This window comes from Catharus ustulatus, chromosome 5 (genome assembly GCF_009819885.2).
Source record: "Catharus ustulatus isolate bCatUst1 chromosome 5, bCatUst1.pri.v2, whole genome shotgun sequence".
Classification (NCBI taxonomy): domain Eukaryota; kingdom Metazoa; phylum Chordata; class Aves; order Passeriformes; family Turdidae; genus Catharus; species Catharus ustulatus.
Genome location: NC_046225.1, coordinates 76,723,279 through 76,744,489, shown reverse-complemented (window position 1 = coordinate 76,744,489; position 21,211 = coordinate 76,723,279). Strand labels below are relative to the sequence as shown.

Sequence of the window (21,211 nt, the reverse complement as noted above, 5' to 3'; positions counted from 1 at the left end):
CAAAGGAGAAGTGGAAAATGGAATATCTTGTCTGCAAAAGATTAATTTCCTATTGCATTGTCCATAGCCAGTTGGCAGCCAGTGTCAAGCTAGTTCCATCCTAAGCTAATGTTTTCCAGCTGGACAGTATTAGAACTGTGCTTTCAATTAGTAGTTTTCCTGGGGTACTTGGGAGTAATAGAAAGTGATTTACCTGCAGGGAAGCAACTGCTATTAGAGGCTGCAGCTAGGCAACATGTAACTAGCTGCTTTGGTTTATTTGCCACTCAACAAATACCCACTGAATTGCAAATCTACCACAAATTTGCTTGGTTATTACAAAATCTGTTGGCTTCTCTCTGCAGCTCTCTGTGTGTTCAGAGGTGCTGAATATTGCAATTTTTTTCCTAAGAATGTTTAACTTCCTTGGGTGCCTGGGACTCATCCAAGTGTCTGAACTGGTATTGCTGTAGCTCAGGCTTTTTTAGGGCTTGTTATCGGATTAATCTAAGTCTTGTAATCCTCTGCAGCCATTTTTAGAAGCTTTCCCAAAAGAATTTGGGAAGTTTATAATTTTGACATTGATTTCCACATATCTTGAAGTTGCTAAAGGCAAGAAGTTACCTTGGAAAAAACATGCACAGAATAGCAAGCAAGTACTGAGGTTGAGCAAAGCACTTACAGGGTCAACAAGAAAATTGTTGCATTGGGAAAAAATTATCCTCAAGTTGGAAAAAAATGATTTTTGAATATTCTAGAGCAGAGCTGTAGCAGTCTTTGCTGTGCTGTGTTCAAGGATCCAGCACATGAAGCCAGTGCTAAGTGTTGATTATCTTTGATCCATGATCCTCAGCTTCCATTTGGTGAGCAAAATCCTTGCAAAGTTCATTTATTGTGTTCTGTACCATTGTACAATGTGCCTTTAATTCTCTCTGAGGGCTTCACTGCCAGTCCTGAATCAGACAGCGAGCTGATTCCTTAAAAATAGCAGATAAGTAGATGGGAAATAGCATCTTACTCTAGTAATTAGTTTGCTTTGTTATGAGAGAAAGTGCTTTTGAGTGGTTTAAAGGCTGCCAGAAGATCCCATCTGTTCAAGAAGTGCAGAGCTAAAGTGATGAGCTGATTTGGGAGTGGGTAGGGGGTACCACAGATTAATTAATATATTTTCAGTCTATTTGTATTTTGCATCTGAGTGATGCCCTTGTTAAATTCCTTTTAAGTAGCAATGAAGCTGCAACCAGCGTAAAGGAGCAGTGAAGTGAGTAGTAAGTCCTGTGCCACTGGGTGCAGGGTTTGGGGAAGCTGCAGGGTGAGGAATTATTTGAAATGAAGCATCTGTGAGCTCCAGCACTTCTACAGGGTGAATTCATCTTAATTTTGACATGTAGCTTGATTTTGAGCTGTTTCATGCAGCTGGAGTTCAGTGAAGAACTAAAGGCCAAGGAACTGATGATTTTTACAGCTTTTATCCTGTTCTGGTTGTCACCCTTGATGATTCACTTTCCCCTTCACTTCACACGTTGCTGACCTGCTCCTGGTCCATCAGATTTGTGATGGACCAGCTTTTGTGACCTCTCCCAGCCTGCTCAGCTCCAGTGAGCTGGGTTAGTGTAAGCATGGCAAGGAGAGCTCCAGCCAGCTGAGACTGGGGGTTCTGTGCAAGAGGCATTTACTGGTTCCAGGAGCTTTTCCATAGGTTAGCAGGAGGAATTCCAAGGCTGTCCACGTGTAACTGTCTCTTTGTCTGTAGCAAAACCACTTCCACTCTGGAGTCTCCCTCCTGGAGCACCAAGGTGACAAAGGGAGGACACCCCAGCTTGCACTTTCTGTTTGGTGTTTATTCCTCTTATGTTGGCCCACTTTGAGGGCATGGAGAAGTGTGGGATCCCCTTGGAAGGAATGCCAGTGGTGGGAAGGGAGCGTTCCCTGGGCAGCTGAGGTGTGTAAAGAGGATCAGCTGCACTAGAATTCCATATAGGCAGGCTGTGATCCCTCCTACCAAAACATCAACAAAAATACCCCATAAAACCTTCACCTAATGAATGATTTCCAGAAAACAAGTGCCCAGTGTCTTGTTTTGGTTTCTATTGCAAAACTAGGAAAAAAAAAAAATGGGAAAGTTTTGCTATTCTCATAATATAATATGGAATATAGATATTTGGAAGGGAGGTGTCATGAGATCTGCAGAGGTATCTTTAAGCCTGCCTTGTATTTAGGGAACATTTGGCTGATAAGTGATTTTAACTAGTTTTAGATTTGAAGACTGTAAACATTTCCGCAGGTTGGACCCTGATTTTAGCTGATAAGGAGGAATTAGCTGGAAGGAGAGGAAGGAGCATGAAGCTTCCCACAGGAGAAGGATTTTCTAAGCATTTTTTTTCCATCTAACGAGCATCTCTCTGATTGAAGTACTAATAACACCAGCAGCTTCTCAACTGCATTATCAAGGACTTATTTGCATTCATTTATGCCAAGTACTTGTTTTGTGTGTTGTGTTTGCAGTCTTTATCCAACTGTCCCATTTCCTTGGGTTTTTTACTTCTCCATTTTCCTGTGCAAAAACTGAGTGCTTGAAAAGAACTGAAAAAGTCTTCTTTTAGGTGCCTCTTCACCTGCACAAAATCAAAATAAATGCCCACCATTGGCCATATATGTACACATATCTCCCAGGTTTGCTTCCCATGACCTCATCCATCCCTCCCTGGAGCACGGCTGGGAATTGAGGGAGGATGAGTGGTGGCATCTGTGAGTGGCCCAGCTCAAAATGTGACATCAGATTTGGTAACTTCTGGGGAACTGCCCTGGAGATCCAAATCCACCTCAAAATCCTCCTGTTCACCCCGAGCTGGTGGCTGGGTACTGCTGAAAAAACCACAGAGCAGCTGTTAAAGGAGAGAGCAGATTTGGGGCCCCTGTGGGCTGCAGATAAGGGGTGCTCAGATGTGTTCTCTGTGTCAGGTAAGGGGTGCTCAGATGTGTTCTCTGTGTCAGATAAGGGGTGCTCAGGTGTGTTCTCCATGTCAGATAAGGGGTGCTCAGATGTGTTCTCCATGTCAGATAAGGGATGCTCAGATGTGTTCTCATGTCAGATAAGGGGTGCTCAGGTGTGTTCTCTGTGTCAGATAAGGGGTGCTCAGATGTGTTCTCCATGTCAGATAAGGGGTGCTCAGGTGTGTTCTCTGTCAGATAAGGGGTGCTCAGATGTGTTCTCTGTGTCAGATAAGGGGTGCTCAGATGTGTTCTCTGTGTCAGATAAGGGGTGCTCAGGTGTGTTCCCTGTGTCAGATAAGGGGTGCTCAGATGTGTTCTCCATGTCAGATAAGGGGTGCTCAGATGTGTTCTCTGTGTCAGATAAGGGGTGCTCAGGTGTGTTCTCTGTGTCAGATAAGGGGTGCTCAGATGTGTTCTCCATGTCAGATAAGGGGTGCTCAGGTGTGTTCTCTGTCAGATAAGGGGTGCTCAGATGTGTTCTCCATGTCAGATAAGGGGTGCTCAGGTGTGTTCTCTGTCAGATAAGGGGTGCTCAGATGTGTTCTCTGTGTCAGATAAGGGGTGCTCAGATGTGTTCTCTGTGTCAGATAAGGGGTGCTCAGATGTGTTCTCTGTGTCAGATAAGGGGTGCTCAGGTGTGTTCTCCATGTCAGATAAGGGGTGCTCAGATGTGTTCTCTGTGTCAGATAAGGGGTGCTCAGGTGTGTTCTCCATGTCAGATAAGGGGTGCTCAGATGTGTTCTCTGTGTCAGATAAGGGGTGCTCAGATGTGTTCTCCATGTCAGATAAGGGGTGCTCAGATGTGTTCTCCGTGTCAGATAAGGGGTGCTCAGGTGTGTTCTCTGTGTCAGATAAGGGGTGCTCAGGTGTGTTCTCCATGTCAGATAAGGGGTGCTCAGATGTGTTCTCTGTGTCAGATAAGGGGTGCTCAGATGTGTTCTCTGTGTCAGATAAGGGGTGCTCAGATGTGTTCTCTGTGTCAGATAAGGGGTGCTCAGATGTGTTCTCTGTGTCAGGTAAGGGGTGCTCAGATGTGTTCTCTGTGTCAGATAAGGGGTGCTCAGATGTGTTCTCTGTGTCAGATAAGGGGTGCTCAGATGTGTTCTCCATGTCAGATAAGGGGTGCTCAGGTGTGTTCTCTGTGTCAGATAAGGGGTGCTCAGATGTGTTCCCCATGTCAGATAAGGGGTGCTCAGATGTGTTCTCTGTGTCAGATAAGGGGTGCTCAGATGTGTTCTCTGTGTCAGATAAGGGGTGCTCAGATGTGTTCTCCGTGTCAGATAAGGGGTGCTCAGATGTGTTCTCCGTGTCAGATAAGGGGTGCTCAGATGTGTTCTCTGTGTCAGATAAGGGGTGCTCAGATGTGTTCTCCATGTCAGATAAGGGGTGCTCAGATGTGTTCTCCATGTCAGATAAGGGGTGCTCAGATGTGTTCTCCATGTCAGATAAGGGGTGCTCAGATGTGTTCTCCATGTCAGATAAGGGGTGCTCAGATGTGTTCTCCGTGTCAGATAAGGGGTGCTCAGATGTGTTCTCTGTGTCAGATAAGGGGTGCTCAGATGTGTTCTCTGTGTCAGATAAGGGGTGCTCAGATGTGTTCTCCGTGTCAGATAAGGGGTGCTCAGATGTGTTCTCCGTGTCAGATAAGGGGTGCTCAGATGTGTTCTCTGTGTCAGATAAGGGGTGCTCAGATGTGTTCTCCATGTCAGATAAGGGGTGCTCAGATGTGTTCTCCATGTCAGATAAGGGGTGCTCAGATGTGTTCTCCATGTCAGATAAGGGGTGCTCAGATGTGTTCTCTGTGTCAGATAAGGGGTGCTCAGATGTGTTCTCTGTGTCAGATAAGGGGTGCTCAGGTGTGTTCTCTGTGTCAGATAAGGGGTGCTCAGATGTGTTCTCCGTGTCAGATAAGGGGTGCTCAGATGTGTTCTCCATGTCAGATAAGGGGTGCTCAGATGTGTTCTCTGTGTCAGATAAGGGGTGCTCAGATGTGTTCTCTGTGTCAGATAAGGGGTGCTCAGGTGTGTTCTCCATGTCAGATAAGGGGTGCTCAGGTGTGTTCTCTGTGTCAGATAAGGGGTGCTCAGATGTGTTCTCTGTGTCAGATAAGGGGTGCTCAGATGTGTTCTCTGTGTCAGATAAGGGGTGCTCAGATGTGTTCTCTGTGTCAGATAAGGGGTGCTCAGATGTGTTCTCTGTGTCAGATAAGGGGTGCTCAGGTGTGTTCTCCGTGTCAGATAAGGGGTGCTCAGGTGTGTTCTCTGTGTCAGATAAGGGGTGCTCAGATGTGTTCTCCTGTCAGATAAGGGGTGCTCAGATGTGTTCTCCATGTCAGATAAGGGGTGCTCAGATGTGTTCTCTGTGTCAGATAAGGGGTGCTCAGATGTGTTCTCTGTGTCAGATAAGGGGTGCTCAGATGTGTTCTCTGTGTCAGATAAGGGGTGCTCAGATGTGTTCTCCATGTCAGATAAGGGGTGCTCAGGTGTGTTCTCCATGTCAGATAAGGGGTGCTCAGATGTGTTCTCCATGTCAGATAAGGGGTGCTCAGATGTGTTCTCCATGTCAGATAAGGGGTGCTCAGATGTGTTCTCTGTGTCAGATAAGGGGTGCTCAGATGTGTTCTCTGTGTCAGATAAGGGGTGCTCAGATGTGTTCTCTGTGTCAGATAAGGGGTGCTCAGATGTGTTCATGTCAGATAAGGGGTGCTCAGATGTGTTCTCCATGTCAGATAAGGGGTGCTCAGATGTGTTCTCCATGTCAGATAAGGGGTGCTCAGATGTGTTCTCTGTGTCAGATAAGGGGTGCTCAGATGTGTTCTCTGTGTCAGATAAGGGGTGCTCAGATGTGTTCTCCATGTCAGATAAGGGGTGCTCAGATGTGTTCTCTGTGTCAGATAAGGGGTGCTCAGGTGTGTTCTCCATGTCAGATAAGGGGTGCTCAGATGTGTTCTCCATGTCAGATAAGGGGTGCTCAGATGTGTTCTCCGTGTCAGATAAGGGGTGCTCAGATGTGTTCTCTGTGTCAGATAAGGGGTGCTCAGATGTGTTCTCTGTGTCAGATAAGGGGTGCTCAGGTGTGTTCTCCATGTCAGATAAGGGGTGCTCAGATGTGTTCTCCATGTCAGATAAGGGGTGCTCAGATGTGTTCTCTGTGTCAGATAAGGGGTGCTCAGATGTGTTCTCTGTGTCAGATAAGGGGTGCTCAGGTGTGTTCTCTGTGTCAGATAAGGGGTGCTCAGATGTGTTCTCTGTGTCAGATAAGGGGTGCTCAGATGTGTTCTCCATGTCAGATAAGGGGTGCTCAGATGTGTTCTCTGTGTCAGATAAGGGGTGCTCAGGTGTGTTCTCCATGTCAGATAAGGGGTGCTCAGATGTGTTCTCTGTCAGATAAGGGGTGCTCAGATGTGTTCTCTGTGTCAGATAAGGGGTGCTCAGATGTGTTCTCTGTGTCAGATAAGGGGTGCTCAGATGTGTTCTCCATGTCAGATAAGGGGTGCTCAGGTGTGTTCTCCATGTCAGATAAGGGGTGCTCAGGTGTGTTCTCCATGTCAGATAAGGGGTGCTCAGATGTGTTCTCCATGTCAGATAAGGGGTGCTCAGATGTGTTCTCTGTGTCAGATAAGGGGTGCTCAGATGTGTTCTCTGTGTCAGATAAGGGGTGCTCAGATGTGTTCTCCGTGTCAGATAAGGGGTGCTCAGGTGTGTTCTCTGTGTCAGATAAGGGGTGCTCAGGTGTGTTCTCCATGTCAGATAAGGGGTGCTCAGGTGTGTTCTCCATGTCAGATAAGGGGTGCTCAGATGTGTTCTCATGTCAGATAAGGGGTGCTCAGATGTGTTCTCTGTGTCAGATAAGGGGTGCTCAGGTGTGTTCTCTGTGTCAGATAAGGGGTGCTCAGATGTGTTCTCTGTGTCAGATAAGGGGTGCTCACATGTGTTCTCCATGTCAGATAAGGGGTGCTCAGGTGTGTTCTCTGTGTCAGATAAGGGGTGCTCAGGTGTGTTCTCTGTGTCAGATAAGGGGTGCTCAGGTGTGTTCTCCATGTCAGATAAGGGGTGCTCAGATGTGTTCTCTGTGTCAGATAAGGGGTGCTCAGGTGTGTTCTCTGTGTCAGATAAGGGGTGCTCAGATGTGTTCTCTGTGTCAGATAAGGGGTGCTCAGGTGTGTTCTCTGTGTCAGATAAGGGGTGCTCAGATGTGTTCTCTGTGTCAGATAAGGGGTGCTCAGATGTGTTCTCTGTGTCAGATAAGGGGTGCTCAGGTGTGTTCTCTGTGTCAGATAAGGGGTGCTCAGGTGTGTTCTCCATGTCAGATAAGGGGTGCTCAGATGTGTGTTCTCCATGTCAGATAAGGGGTGCTCAGATGTGTTCTCCATGTCATGCTCTTGACATCCATCCCAGGGCTTGGATGTGGATTTTGTTTACTTTCTCTCATGTAACCACCCAGTTGTGGGACCAAGGCAGTTCATTCCCCAGCCTCTCTAAAATTCCAAGGTAGATATCAGGGACAAGGTAAATGTAAATTTTTAATCTAAACTCATTTAGTGTGAATTATTGCTGGAAGTTCATTTATCACTATCTTGCAGGGCACACATATAACCCTGAGAATATGATTTTTAAAGCTTAATAATCTATTTTTAATATGAAATTGCTTGTAACTTGTTTTGCAAATGTTCACTCAGCTTTTAATGGTACAATTTAAAAACTTGCAAATGGAATTTGACCCTTTTTCTACAGAGTGAAATCACCTGAACAAGTGGAATCAAATAATAAAACTGAACTGTTTGGGTAATGTTCCTTTTCTCACCCACCACTGTAAGAGTTGTCCTTTATTTTAATTTCCTTCCTGGAAATTGAAAACGATGTAAGACTTATTTGATCCAACCACAGAAACATGTTTTCTTGTTAAGGAAAAAAAATTCTCCATGTTTTTTTTTTAAATATATCTTGAAATGCAATATGCTGGCAGTGTATCACAGAACCTAAATAAAACTGATGCTGTGTTTGGGAAATTATACAGAATATTTATTGTTCTAGCCATTAGCTTTATGTGACACATTATTAACTTTTTGAATTTGTCAAGTAAAAGCAGCGTAAATAGAAATAATGAGATGAAATAAAAATGTTTAGATTGAGCATTACACAATTCAGGCTACTTAGGGAAAGTATTTTGCTGTGAAATCGACTCCAAGGGAACTGGTGGTGTATTCTGCACCTGGGACACCCAGGCATGGCCCAGACAAATTCCTGGGGAATGTCCTGTTCCTGGAAAATCCTGCTGGAGAAGCTGGACTAATTAAATCACTTAAATTGTCTCTTACTGCTTTTAATGTCTATAATGGCTTATACTTGAAGCATGCTAAATGCACATCAAAACTCTGAAACAACTGGAATTACTTGGCTTTTTGGAGCTGGTTTGGGTCAGTAAAATCATCTGTGGAGAAGAGCTGAGAGCAGCTCTCAGTGCTGTGTCAGCACTCAGTGAAGTACCATCACCTGCCACAAAGGGCCAGGCTGAGGGGGCTTGCCTGGCTTTTTACTGTTTATTTGACATTTGTACCGTTCTAAGTCTTGGATGTCTTGGGATTTCCCCATCATTTCCATGGATTGCTGCTCTGCTGCTGTGGAGGAGCATGGAGAGCCCCGTGCAGGAAGGGCTTGGGTTATTGGTGCAGGGGAGGGGGATTCTGTCCCTGTGCCCCCCCAGCTGAGACCCCACCTGCAGGGCTGGAGCCAGCCTGGGAGAGCTGGGAATGTTCCCCTGGAGAAGGGAAAATGCCAGGGAATGCTCAGAGTCCCTGCAGGGGCTCCAGGAGAGCTGGAGAGGGACTGGGGACAAGGGCTGGAGGGACAGGACACAGAGAATGGCTTCACTGCCAGAGGGCAGGGCTGGATGGGATTTTGGGCAGGAGTTGTTCCCTGGCAGGGTGTGAGCCCTGGCCCAGGGTGCCCAGAGCAGCTGTGGCTGCCCCTGGATCCCTGACACTGCCCAGGGCCAGGCTGGACACTGGGGCTGGAGCCCCTGGACAGTGGAAGTGTCCCTGCCATGGATTTAAGATGAGTTTTAAGGTCCCTCCCAACTCAAACCATTCCATGATTCTGTGATCAGCTCCATGAATTTGTCTCTCCAGTGTGCTGCAGGACATTTTTGTGTTTCTTTAAGGACAGGAGGTACCTCAGGGCAGGGGCCTGATGACCCAGCCAGGTCTGTCCATGGCATTGACCGTGGGCTTTGTTCTCCCTCTGGATCTGCTCCCAGGGTGGGACTCTGCTGTTCAGGCACCTCTTGTGCTGAGTGTCTGAGAGATGCACTTTGTTTGAATAGATTTGAATAATGTCTACTTTATTGTGCCATTAAGCCTTCAGTAAAAAAGAATCACTTCTCTAATTCAACAGTGGGTTCATCAAAACCTCTCAATGTGGAAGTTGCTGGCAGAGGCAGGTTTTAAGCATCTGATAGAGGTTTTTACAAAGTTTGGAAATACACCTATTTTATGTGTCTTTTTTAAGCTTACCCTTAAGAGCAATCTCTCACATTTGATCTCTGCTTTCCAAGTCCACTCAGAATCTTCTTGCAGGAGAACAGCTTGGATCTACAACAAAAGAGGACATGGAGCTGTGCCAGGAGAGGTTTAGGTGGATTTTAGGGAAAGGTTCTTCCCCCACCCGAGGGTGCTGGGCCCTGCCCAGGGTCCCCAGGGAATGGGCACAGGGCTGCCAGAGCTCCAGGAGTGATGGACATCTCTCCAGGGATGGACAGGGGGGATTGCTGGAGGTCTGAGCAGGGCCAGGAGCAGGACTGGGTGATCCTCTGGGTCACATTCAACTTAGGGTATTCCATAATTCTATGATAAGAGCACTCAGAAACCACTTGGGTGGGCAAAGAAAGGAGACCTGAGCTCTTCTGAGGTCTCCCCACCAGAGTTCTACTTGATGAGGCAGCCAGCTCCTCATTTGTGCCCTGGTGGCACCTCCTAGGTCACATCAAAGCTCAGGAGGGCAGGGCAGGGTGGGCAGTGGGTGAGATCTGCAGTGCAGATCACAGTGACGTGTCACACATTTGGTGTGACAAATGTCCTATGGTTGAAATGTCCCATTTTCCCCCCTGGGTGCAGAACCTGGTCCCTGGCTTCAGGCTGGGCTCTGTGCCTTGTGGAGTGTCCTTCATTCCTGCTTACCTCCCTGCTCTGAATTCCTCCTGTCCTTCCCTCCTGCTCGCCTCCTGCACTGAATTCCTCCTGTCCTTCATTCCTGCTCAACTCCCTGCTCTGAATTTCTCCTGTCCTTCATTCCTGCTCACCTCCTGCACTGAATTCCTCCTGTCCTTCCCTCCTGCTCACCTCCTGCACTGAACTCCTCCTGTCCTTCATTCCCAGCTCACCTCCCTGCTCTGAATTCCTCCTGTCCTTCCCTCCAGCTCACCTCCCTGCACTGAATTCCTCCTGTCCTTCATTCCCTGCTCACCTCCTTGCTCTGAATTCCTCCTGTCCTTCCCTCCTGCTCCCTGCTCTGAATTCCTCCTGTCCTTCCCTCCTGCTCCCTGCACTGAATTCCTCATGTCCTTCACTCCTGCTCCCTGCACTGAATTCCTCCTGTCCTTCCCTCCTGCTCCCTGCACTGAATTCCTCATGTCCTTCACTCCTGCTCACCTCCCTGCATTGAACTCCTCATGTCCTTCATTCCCAGCTCATCTCCCTGCTCTGAATTCCTCCTGTCCTTCATTCCTGCTCCCTGCTCTGAATTCCTCCTGTCCTTCACTCCAGCTCACCTCCCTGCACTGAACTCCTCCTGTCCTTCATTCCTGCTCCCTGCTCTGAATTCCTCCTGTCCTTCATTCCCAGCTCACCTCCCTGCACTGAATTCCTCCTGTCCTTCATTCCCAGCTCACCTCCCTGCTCTGAATTCCTCCTGTCCTTCCCTCCAGCTCACCTCCCTGCACTGAATTCCTCCTGTCCTTCATTCCCTGCTCACCTCCTTGCTCTGAATTCCTCCTGTCCTTCCCTCCTGCTCCCTGCACTGAATTCCTCCTGTCCTTCCCTCCTGCTCACCTCCCTGCACTGAATTCCTCCTGTCCTTCCCTCCTGCTCCCTGCTCTGAATTCCTCCTGTCCTTCCCTCCTGCTCCCTGCACTGAATTCCTCATGTCCTTCACTCCTGCTCCCTGCACTGAATTCCTCCTGTCCTTCCCTCCTGCTCCCTGCACTGAATTCCTCATGTCGTTCACTCCTGCTCACCTCCCTGCATTGAACTCCTCATGTCCTTCATTCCCAGCTCATCTCCCTGCTCTGAATTCCTCCTGTCCTTCATTCCTGCTCCCTGCTCTGAATTCCTCCTGTCCTTCACTCCAGCTCACCTCCCTGCACTGAACTCCTCCTGTCCTTCATTCCTGCTCCCTGCTCTGAATTCCTCCTGTCCTTCATTCCCAGCTCACCTCCCTGCACTGAATTCCTCCTGTCCTTCATTCCCAGCTCACCTCCCTGCTCTGAATTCCTCCTGTCCTTCACTCCTGCTCCCTGCACTGATTTCCTCGTGTCCTTCCCTCCTGCTCCCTGCACTGAATTCCTCCTGTCCTTCCCTCCTGCTCGCCTCCCTGCACTGAATTCCTCCTGTCCTTCATTCCTGCTCAACTCCCTGCACTGAATTCCTCCTGTCCTTCCCTCCTGCTCAACTCCCTGCTCTGAACTCCTCCTGTCCTTCATTCCCAGCTCACCTTCCTGCTCTGAATTCCTCCTGTCCTTCACTCCAGCTCCCTGCTCTGAATTCCTCCTGTCCTTCATTCCCAGCTCACCTCCCTGCACCAGTCCCTCATTCCAGCACAGCTCTGAGTCATTCCCTCCTTCCCTCCTGCACTCTCTTGGCCCCAGCACCTCTCACAGACGAGATGCAGAATGAGTCACAGTTCAGAGAGCAGGTGCCTCAACTGGGCTGTCAAAAATAAATGTGCAGGGCTTGATTCTTTAGGCGAGTTTTTGTTGTTATTAACTGCAGCTTGTCTCAGAAAAAGCTAGATTTGATGGACAATAGCCCATTTTTTTCCTTTTAGTTTTAAGATGGAGCTTAGCTGCAGTGAAGTGATGTTGTGCTTAATTCCTTCCAAATTAGTTTGCAACTGCCTGGCAGATTTTGGGTGCATCATTATCCTTGCTGTTCATGGTTGAGAGAAATAAAGTTCCCCACACAGGGAAATATTAACAATATTTTACTAACCCTTGTCTTTTTTGGAGTTACTCAGCCTGGAAAATAAAAGGTTTTGGATTGACCTAATTGTAGCCTTTCAGTACCTGAAGGGATCCAGGAAAGATGGAAAGGGATTTTACAAGAGCCTGGAGGGACAGGACACAGGGAATGGATTCACTGCCAGAGGGCAGGGCTGGGTGGGATTTGGGCAGGAATTGTTCCCTGGCAGGGTGGGCAGGGCTGGGTGGGATTTGGGCAGGAATTGTTCCCTGGCAGGGTGGGCAGGGCTGGGTGGGATTTGGGCAGGAATTGTTCCCTGGGAGGGTGTGAGCCCTGGCACAGGTGCCCAGAGCAGCTGTGGCTGCCCCTGGATCCCTGGCAGTGCCCAGGGCCAGGCTGGACACTGGGGCTGGAGCACCTGGGATGGTGGGAGGTGTCCTTGCTCCCTGCAGGGCATGAGATGAACTTTAAGGTCCCTCCCAACCCAGAACATTCCATGATTCTGATTCTTTCCTGAGCAGGTTGACAAGGGCAGGAAGGAGCCCAGCTGTCTGTGCTGTGGAACCTGGAGAGCAGAGAGGAGGAAGATGTGTGACCTTGATGTCCAAAATAAAAATTCCATGGAAAGGGAAGATTGTGCCCGCAGGGACTCGTAATGAGAGTTTCTGCTGCACACACAGGGTTCATTAGTTGGAAAGGGCAGAGGAGGAGAGAGGGTCTTGCCTGGGGCTGAGGCATGAGCTAAATTCCTCTCCAAGTCCCTTCAGCTCCATGACTGAGAGCTCTCTAATGAACAACTTTTGTTTCTTTCTGTTTTACGATGTGCAGGAGGCTCAGCCTGGTTTTGGTGCCACAACAGAGGCACTGTCAGAGCCTGCAGAGAGGGGCTCCTGGAGAGCTGGAGCAGGCAGTGCTTGTGCTCAGAGAAGGAATTCAGAGCATTTCTCTCTCAGTTGATCCAAAAGAAGACTAAGATGTGCAGCAGGGTAAAGCCCAGGGAAAGGGTTAAGGTGCAGAAGAACATCAGACAAATAAATTGAAATTTGAAAGATTTGAGGTTAAAAGAAAGTTTCTGGTGGCAGAGTGGTGAGATGCAGACCAGGGAGCCTCTGGAAAGGTCTCACAGAGGTGATGGCACAGGCTGAAAGAGTAACTAGCTGTAAAGCAGAGAATTGTGCTTTTCCATGCCACTGCCTGTGTTGGTGGTGACCCCTGAGGGATTTTCCAGCCTCCTGTTTGTGCAGGTTGGCTGGAGGCTGGTGAGTGTCCTGCTGAGCATCCTCATGGGCTGGGAGGGACTCTGAAGGTCATTGTCCCAAAGTCTGCCATGGCAGGGACATTTCACTGTCCCAGGGGCTCCAGCCCCAGTGTCCAGCCTGGCCTTGGGCACTGCCAGGGATCCAGGGGTAGCCACAGCTGCTCTGGGCACCTGGGCCAGGGCTCACACCCTGCCAGGGAACAATTCCTGCCCAAAATACCACCCAGCCCTGCCCACCCTGCCAGGGAACAATTCCTGCCCAAGATCACATCCAGCCCTGCCCACCCTGCCAGGGAACAATTCCTGCCCAAAATCCCATCCAGCCCTGCCCTCTGGCACTGGGAGCCATTCCCTGTGTCCTGTCCCTCCCTCCCTTGTCCCCAGTCCCTCTCCAGCTCTCCTGGAGCCCCTCCAGGCCCTGCCAGGGGCTCTGAGCTCTCCCTGGAGCCTTCCCTTCTCCAGGGGAACATTCCCAGCTCTCCCAGCCTGGCTCTGGAGAAAGGGGCCTCCAGTCCTGGGAGCATCTCTGTGGCCATGAATCCGTGAATCCATTATAAATAAATGCATTTGAAGGTGTATAAAAATAAAACCTCTTCTTACTCAGTCACTCCTTTGTTCTCTTCCCTCCATCCCTTCTCTGTGTGGTCTTTGCTGCCTGTTCTGCTCAGGGTGAACATGAGAGCTCTCTGTAACCCAAGTTCCATCCTCCAAACTGTGGAATTCAGCAGAGCTGTTTTATTAGCAGTAGAATAAGTAAGATGCTTGACTCTGTCCAAGCTGAACTTTGTGTTCAGTTCTTGCTCCCAGCCATGTGGCAGAAGTCTGGGCTCTGTTCCTGCAGTTGTCTTCTCTGTGCTCTCTCCATTCACCTCTGGCAGTTGAGTCCTGTGGGATACAGCACCAGGGTGTGCTTGTTTCCTTCTGGGAAAAGCTTTACTCTCAGTCTGATCCCTTTGTTGGGGGTGGGGACATGAAGAAATCTGCTGTCATAAACCTGACAGGCAGAGGCTTCCATCCCCCAGCCCGTGCTGCACGTATTTATCTGCCTCGCCCAGAACAAATCCTGCTGCAATAAATGGGAAATATGGAAAGTTTTCAGCTTCATTTTGCTTGCTGTTGTCTCCTTTTGTCTTTTTTATTGAGCAGCAGTAATTTAACAGCATGTTTGACTCTTGTTTGGGTTTTTTCATGGCTTACATTGCATTGAGTTTCTGTTGAACATCTGAGTACTGTGGTGTAGTTTGATGCCTGATGGAAAAAGCACTAATTATTTCATTAACACCAGAGCAGAATCTGTCCATACTAAAGAAGAAAACAGAAAGAACTGAGTGTATTGGGTAAAATAGTGTTTCTCAGCTTTTTTAGCTGAAGTGGAACACAAGAAGAAACTCACCTGAGCCTGTTCTCATTGGTGAACACTGGCACACAAGAGCACTGATCCTGTGTATTTGTGTGTGGCTTTTGGGCCAAGCCCAAGTGAGAACATACCTGAGTTTTGGACTGGGCTGTTGCATTTCAGCTTTCTAATGACATATTTCTAATTTCTAATGAAGCTGGCTGTTGGTCGTTCAGGTAAAATCTTCACAAGAGTGCAGAGGGCCACCTGAGGGTCAGGGTGGGAGGGAGACTGCCCATTTTGTATTAGAATCACAGATGGAAAGGGCCCTTAAAGCCCATCCAGTTCCACCCCTGCCATGGACAAGGACAGCTTACACTAGGCCAGGGTGCTTCAAGCTCCGTCTAACCTGGCCTTGAACACTTCTTTTTGTTCTTGGGAAAATGTTCTTTACTGTGCTAGGGCATACAGTGCTGTTAAGGTGGTACATGGAGTTAAATTCTGGAAATAGAATTTGGAGTACCCAGTTGCTGGTATCAGTGACATGCTGCTGATGGGGTCGATGGAACAAAACCCTCAATCCTGTTGATTACATAAGCTGCTCCTTTGTTATTGAATTTAGGGAGAAACACAAGCCTCATGTAGTGCTTGACTTTTTAATAGCCTGGTTTTTATTAAGTGAATGTGTTTTCTTGTGATGGCTCGTGTTTTGATTGCTGCTGACAGTGGTTTTAGCTGTGCTGGCTGTGTGCTGGAAATTGGCCCAGCACAGCAGTGTGGTTCGTGGTGGTTCATGCCCTGGGGCTTGTACAAGCTGAAGAAGTGCTGCTGGGGGAAGAGGGAGGGTGTAACACAGTGTCTAACATTCGTTTTGTCCCCCTGCTCCCTCCCTGCAGACTGTACCAAAGCCCATTGCGCTGGAGCCCTGCTTTGGGAACAAAGCCGCCGTTCTCTCGGTGTTCGTGAGGCTGCCTCGAGGACTTGGGGGTATTCCACCACCAGGACAGTCAGGTGAGGGTTCTTGTTGTCTCTGATGGTTTGGAATTAACTCTGTGCTCCTTCCCCAGCCTTACAGATTCACCTTTCCTGATCCCACAGAAGCTGCTGTAGCCACAGTTCAGCTTGGGATGTGCTCGAGGTGTTTTAGGCTCCCTGGTGTCGGCCCTGCTGGCTTCCAGCATGAGTATGAGTTAATTACTCAATTAAGGTCAATTGATGGATGAACATTTGATATTGGACTGTGCTTTAATTAATTTAAGCTGGGTGGAAAGAGGGATCTGGTGCAGACGTGTTTGCAGCAGTGAAGGTAACTTGTCATTCATTTGGCATATCTGACTTCATTCCCAGCTCCATTTGCAGGGCAACAGCAACTCACAGAACCATGGAAAGATTTGAGTTTGAAGGGGCCTCAAAGACCATCCAGTTCCACGCCCTGCTGTGGCCAAGGACACTTTCCACTAGCCCAGCTTGCTGCAAGCAGCCTGGCCTTGGGCACTTCCAGGGATGGGGCAGCCACAGAGCTCCTTGTGCCAGGGCCTCCCCACCCTCCCAGGGAAGAATATCCCATCTAACCTGCCCACTGTCAGTCTGAAGCCATTCCCCCAGCTCCTGTCACTCCAAATCCTTCCACAGCATCTCTGCCCTCCTCTTAGGAGCTCTGGACAAAGGAGCTTTCCCCATCCAGCTCAAGGTTTCACACCTAAACCTGATGTCAGGGCACTGGGACATCATCTCCGGGGCAGTGTGGGTTTAACTGGGCTTCCCCAGTGCCCAGGGAGCCTGGTGAAGCAAAGACTCTGGAAAGAGCAGGGTTTGAGTGGGATGGTTTGGTGTTGAGCTGGATTGAGCTGAGTGCCAGATGTGGTTTGTGAGTGAGCAGAGCAGGGAGGCCGTGGCTGCCCCATCTCTGGAGGTGTCCCAGGCCAGCTTGGGCAGGGCTTGGAGCACCTGGGACAGTGGAAGGTGTCCCTGCCTGTGACAGGGATGGGACTGGAGGGGCTCTAGGGTGCCTTTCAACCCAGACCATTCCATGACTCCCTGATCTGCCATGAGATCCATGATGTATCCACGGGGAGTGCAGTGAAACCTCCATTCACTTTCAGATTTATTGTAGTCTATCTACTGATGCAGAGAAAGGCACCTTCAATATTAAGGGTTCAGGCTTCAATATTTAGAATTTTACATCCAGTAATACTCACCCTTATTGCATCTTTTTCTCCTGCTGTTGCTTCTAATTAAACATGCAGTATTTCAGCTCCTTTCAGAATATTGGCTGCAGCTTAATTACTAAGCCAAAACACTTCTGTAGTTTATTTAAAAAATCCTACACGTTATCTCAGCTGTTTCTGAAGGATTTGCTGCTGTGGCTGTTCTGCTGCCTGACTCTTTGTTTGCTGCCCCAGGTCTCGCAGTGGCCAGTGCACTGGTGGACATTTCACAACAGATGCCAATTGCCTACAAAGAGAAATCGGGCGCGATACGAAATCGGAAGCAGCAGCCCCCTGCACAGCCAGGAACCTGTATTTGATGCATGGACATCAGAAACTGTCTAGGGTTTTAAACAAAAATGGAAAATATACCAAGGAGGAGGAGAAAGATTTCCCAGTTGTGTCCCAAGAGACTAGAAGCACCCGGAAAAAACCACAACTTCCTCGAACCCCGTTTTTTTTCTCTCATCTGCGTGCTAGTTGGCTTTATTTGACAACTGCTCCACTTAAGTTTTACTGACACATGGCTTCAGGTTGCTCCTTTGTTCTCTTCAAGTTTAAAGCAAAATAATTTGGTTGCAGGTGCGATGCCGCCATTCCCGGTCAGTGTAAATACAACAGTAGTCCAAGATGAATGACACTCAGGTTTCCACATGGAAAGTGCTTTGTAGTTCATGTATTTATCAAACTGTACAAAAAGAAAAAGATCCAGTGTTTACAGGTGTCAGCTCTCAACACATAAACACTACTATTAATCTTCAAAGCATCTTCATCCTTTGTTTTCATTTACTGTTTAATTGTTCCCTCCTTATTTCAGTGGAACTCTCTTCCAGGCACAGCCTTTTGTAGTCATCGTGGCCCAGGAATGCAAAAGCTGGGATGGTTTAAAGGTGGATGTTGCTCAGACCATGTGAAATACCTGGAAAGTTGGATGTTGCTTTGGAAAGACTCAGTGTTTACATAGTCTTAACCTGCTTGGAGTACACCACACACAAGTGCCTAGACATGAGCAGATCTAGGGAGTGAGGAGACTGCTGCCCACGCTGCTTTTTGACATCATGAAAGTCCTTTAAAGGTGTTATACTCACATCTAGACTCACCCAAGGCACTCTGTGTCCTCTGGCCTTGCAGTCAGAGGAAAATCCCATTTTCCTGACCAACCAACTACTCAGATGGAAATACCTGGAAGGCACGTAGAGGTTCAGTATCTCGTAAGAGAACTCCTGGTTTCACCAGCATTTCCATAGAAGCACTCTGTGTTCCAGGTCAGATACATGAAATTTTCCTGGTTTTGGCCTCTCTCCTCCCCAATCCCTCCTGCCATCCTTCTGGATGAGAGCTGAGCTTGGAGGCATTGCTGCTCAGTGGTTATGGTTTGCTCCATCTTCGTACAGGGTGTAAAAAGCAACACTCCGGGTGCCAGATCACCTGAGGATGAAGTAAAAAAAGAATTTTAAATAAAAATCAAGCAGAGCAGCTTTGTTTTGCCACAGGTTTGAGTTCAATGTGATCAGATCCTTGTATTTCCTGTTGGGCTCGAGCTCTGTTAAATGTTGAAAAAGTGGCTGGTGGGGAAAGGATGAGGCTTGGAAATGGCAAAGAGAAGGTTTAGCATTTGAGGGGTGCATCAGACCATCTGAACTGCCCTGACAAGCTGGGGCTGTGTTTGGAGGCTCAGGTTGGACTGAGCCACCCCTGTGTGTGTGTCTGCCTGGGCTGTGGGGCTGGAGCTGTGGGAAATGCCAGTGAGGGTGGCAAACCAGGGGTGTGACTGTGGCTTCATCACAGGCACTGTGGGTCCATCAGGTCACTGAGTTGGTGGGTTCTGCTGAGGGCTCTGATGTTTAACACATGGAGAAGCAGCACGTGGGAGGGAGGTGCTCTTGGATCTGGCCAGGCAGCACCTTTCCAAACTCAAACCCAAGTAACTTCTCCTTTTTTGTGCGTGTTCTGGTGATCACTCACATGTCAGCCACTCATTTCTGGGCTGTTTTTTTCTAACCATGTATTTTGAAGAAGCTCTTTGGAGCCTGGCACATCCCAATAAAGAGGTGAATTGCTGTGTGTGTCCAGACAGCGGTGATGGGATCAGCCTGATGCTTTAAGGACTGTGGTGGATGATAATTCTGATTTAATGTGTCATTTAACGAGTGCAGTGGGACTGCAAAAAATATTTGGACTGCCAAAAATATTGGGAAAAAAATGCATTATATATATAAATGCATCTGTTTCTAAACTCAAAGTTTTGGTGCTCTCTGGGAAGAAGGAATTATGAGGGGAAAAGGGTTGAGCTTTGTCTTGGAATGAAGGGATTCAGGCAATTTAATTTTTACCTGATGCATGGATTACCTCAGACAGATTCATCTCCTGATAATATTTTCTAACTTGCTCAGTAATAGGGTTAATCTGAACTGGAGACATAAGACTGGACTAAAATCCCTCTCCTGTTACTGCATGTTTTGAGCCACGATGCACATCCTCAGGTTTGCAGATTTCTTCTTGCTGTTTTTGGGAGAACTGCCAGCCCAGATAGTGAAAACCCCTGTGCTTGAGTTTCCCTCTTCAGGACAGCACTTGAGCAGGTGCTTAAAGTTGTTGGGTTTTCCTGATGACAAGCAGCTTTCAAACTGTAGGCCTGGAGGGGTGATAGATTTGTACATTGATAAAAAGAGAAATACAGAGCTGGGACATTTTCTCACTCCTGGAGAGCCGGGCTGTCTGCTCTGCAAAGCCTACAGTGGGCTCAGGAGTGTGGCCAAAATGAGGTGCCAGGTTCTGGGAAAATGAGCAAAGATGATCAAAGTCAAGGTTTATCAGTACCAAAAAATGTAAATAGAGCAACGAGGGTTACTCACAGAAATCAAAGGATGTAGCTGCACCCTGCGTCTGATCTGCATCCTGATGAGGGAGAGCTCTCACAGCTCTGCTGCAGTTCACCCCAGCTTGGAGCTAAACAGGGAAAAAAGTGGGAAAGGATGGGGGAAAGAAGAATTGCTGGCAGTTTATCACCAGGCCAGTATCAAAAGTGATGGATTTTTGGGTTTATTTCATTTGGAAGTGAGGTAGGTGGGGGAGAAAGAACAACCTTATTTCATGGGAGAATCTGTAAATAAATGACAAATGAAACACAGATTTTGCACTTGTACATAAGAAACGTGCAGAACATGGAGAGATTTAAAGTGTATATAAACCAGGAAAAAAATTGAATGTATTTTTGATGCATTTTAAATGATGTATGAGTTCTGTCTTAATAACTCATTCATTTGATCAGTATTGGATAACTTTCCGAGCTTTAAACACCAGATTACATCAGGATATCTTGAAAAGCAGGGAGGCATAACTTGACTTTTGTGTGTTCAAATGCATTTCACTTAAATGTAGAAACCAAGTAAAATAATGACTTTTCCACTTGAAAGAGGGAAAAGCAACATTTGGAGACAAGTAATAAATGTCCTTAAAGTGGTCACCATGTGGAGGATTAAATCAGTAGTTTAAGACCTTTGTTACTAAAATTGTGGCAGTGTTTCCATTCAAAATCACTATTTTCAGGTTTATAACTGGCTGATATTTAGCATTTGACATCTCAACCCTCAGAAGATTTTCATTTTCTAAGAGGAGCCTTTAAAAATTTAGTAATAAAATTTCAGAACTTGGGGCCCTTTTATTCTAGAAGACAGTGGTGCCAGTGGATCTCCAAATAGCACACTTCTTATTTTAAATTCACTGTTTTCCATGGTTTTAGCCCAGAATTTCTGGCTGTTGTAGCATGACCTTGCCAGGCTCTGGCTCAATATTTGGATAAAAGAAGATTTATGAGACAAAACTTTTCACTTGTTATTATCACTTTCCCTGGGCTTAAAACACGTTGTACTGAAGTTACCAAAATAAAGCTGTTTATGATGGGGTAATGCCTGTGATTGACATCAAGCCACGGTGTCTGATGCCCCAAAATTGAGGGTGTGGTAGCGCTGGTGGGAAGCTGTGCTGGCAGACCCCCCTCCTTCAGGGCAGCTCCTGTGCTGAGCATTGCTCAGAAGCACCTCTGGACTTTGCAGGAAACCAGGATCCACAGGGTCTGTGGGATGCTGGAAGTGGCAGCTCAGCTTCCTTGGCCTGAGTGAGCTGCAGGGAGGGTTGGAGGCTGAAATTCAGCTTCAGCCTTTTCCACAACAGGAGCTCGGGGCTGGGCTGGGCTGGGCTGCCCCTCTGTCCCTGCTGCTCCTCCTGGTCCCGGCGGCTTCTCCTTCCCCTGAGACCCTGAGCCA

At 47.8% G+C, this 21,211-nt stretch overlaps 1 protein-coding gene across 1 annotated transcript in view; it reads left to right on the top strand.

Annotated features, from left to right (window-relative positions):
* The window catches only part of ATRN (attractin), a 151,015-nt gene extending 130,142 nt beyond the window's left edge, over nucleotides 1–20,873 (top strand). The window contains exons 28-29 of the mRNA XM_033060031.1: nucleotides 15,636–15,750; nucleotides 17,142–20,873. Of these exons, the coding sequence (XP_032915922.1) occupies nucleotides 15,636–15,750; nucleotides 17,142–17,266 (240 nt within the window). The 3' untranslated portion in view covers nucleotides 17,267–20,873. The remainder of the gene's footprint in view (nucleotides 1–15,635; nucleotides 15,751–17,141) is intronic.
* Nucleotides 20,874–21,211: the final 338 nt, after the last annotated feature.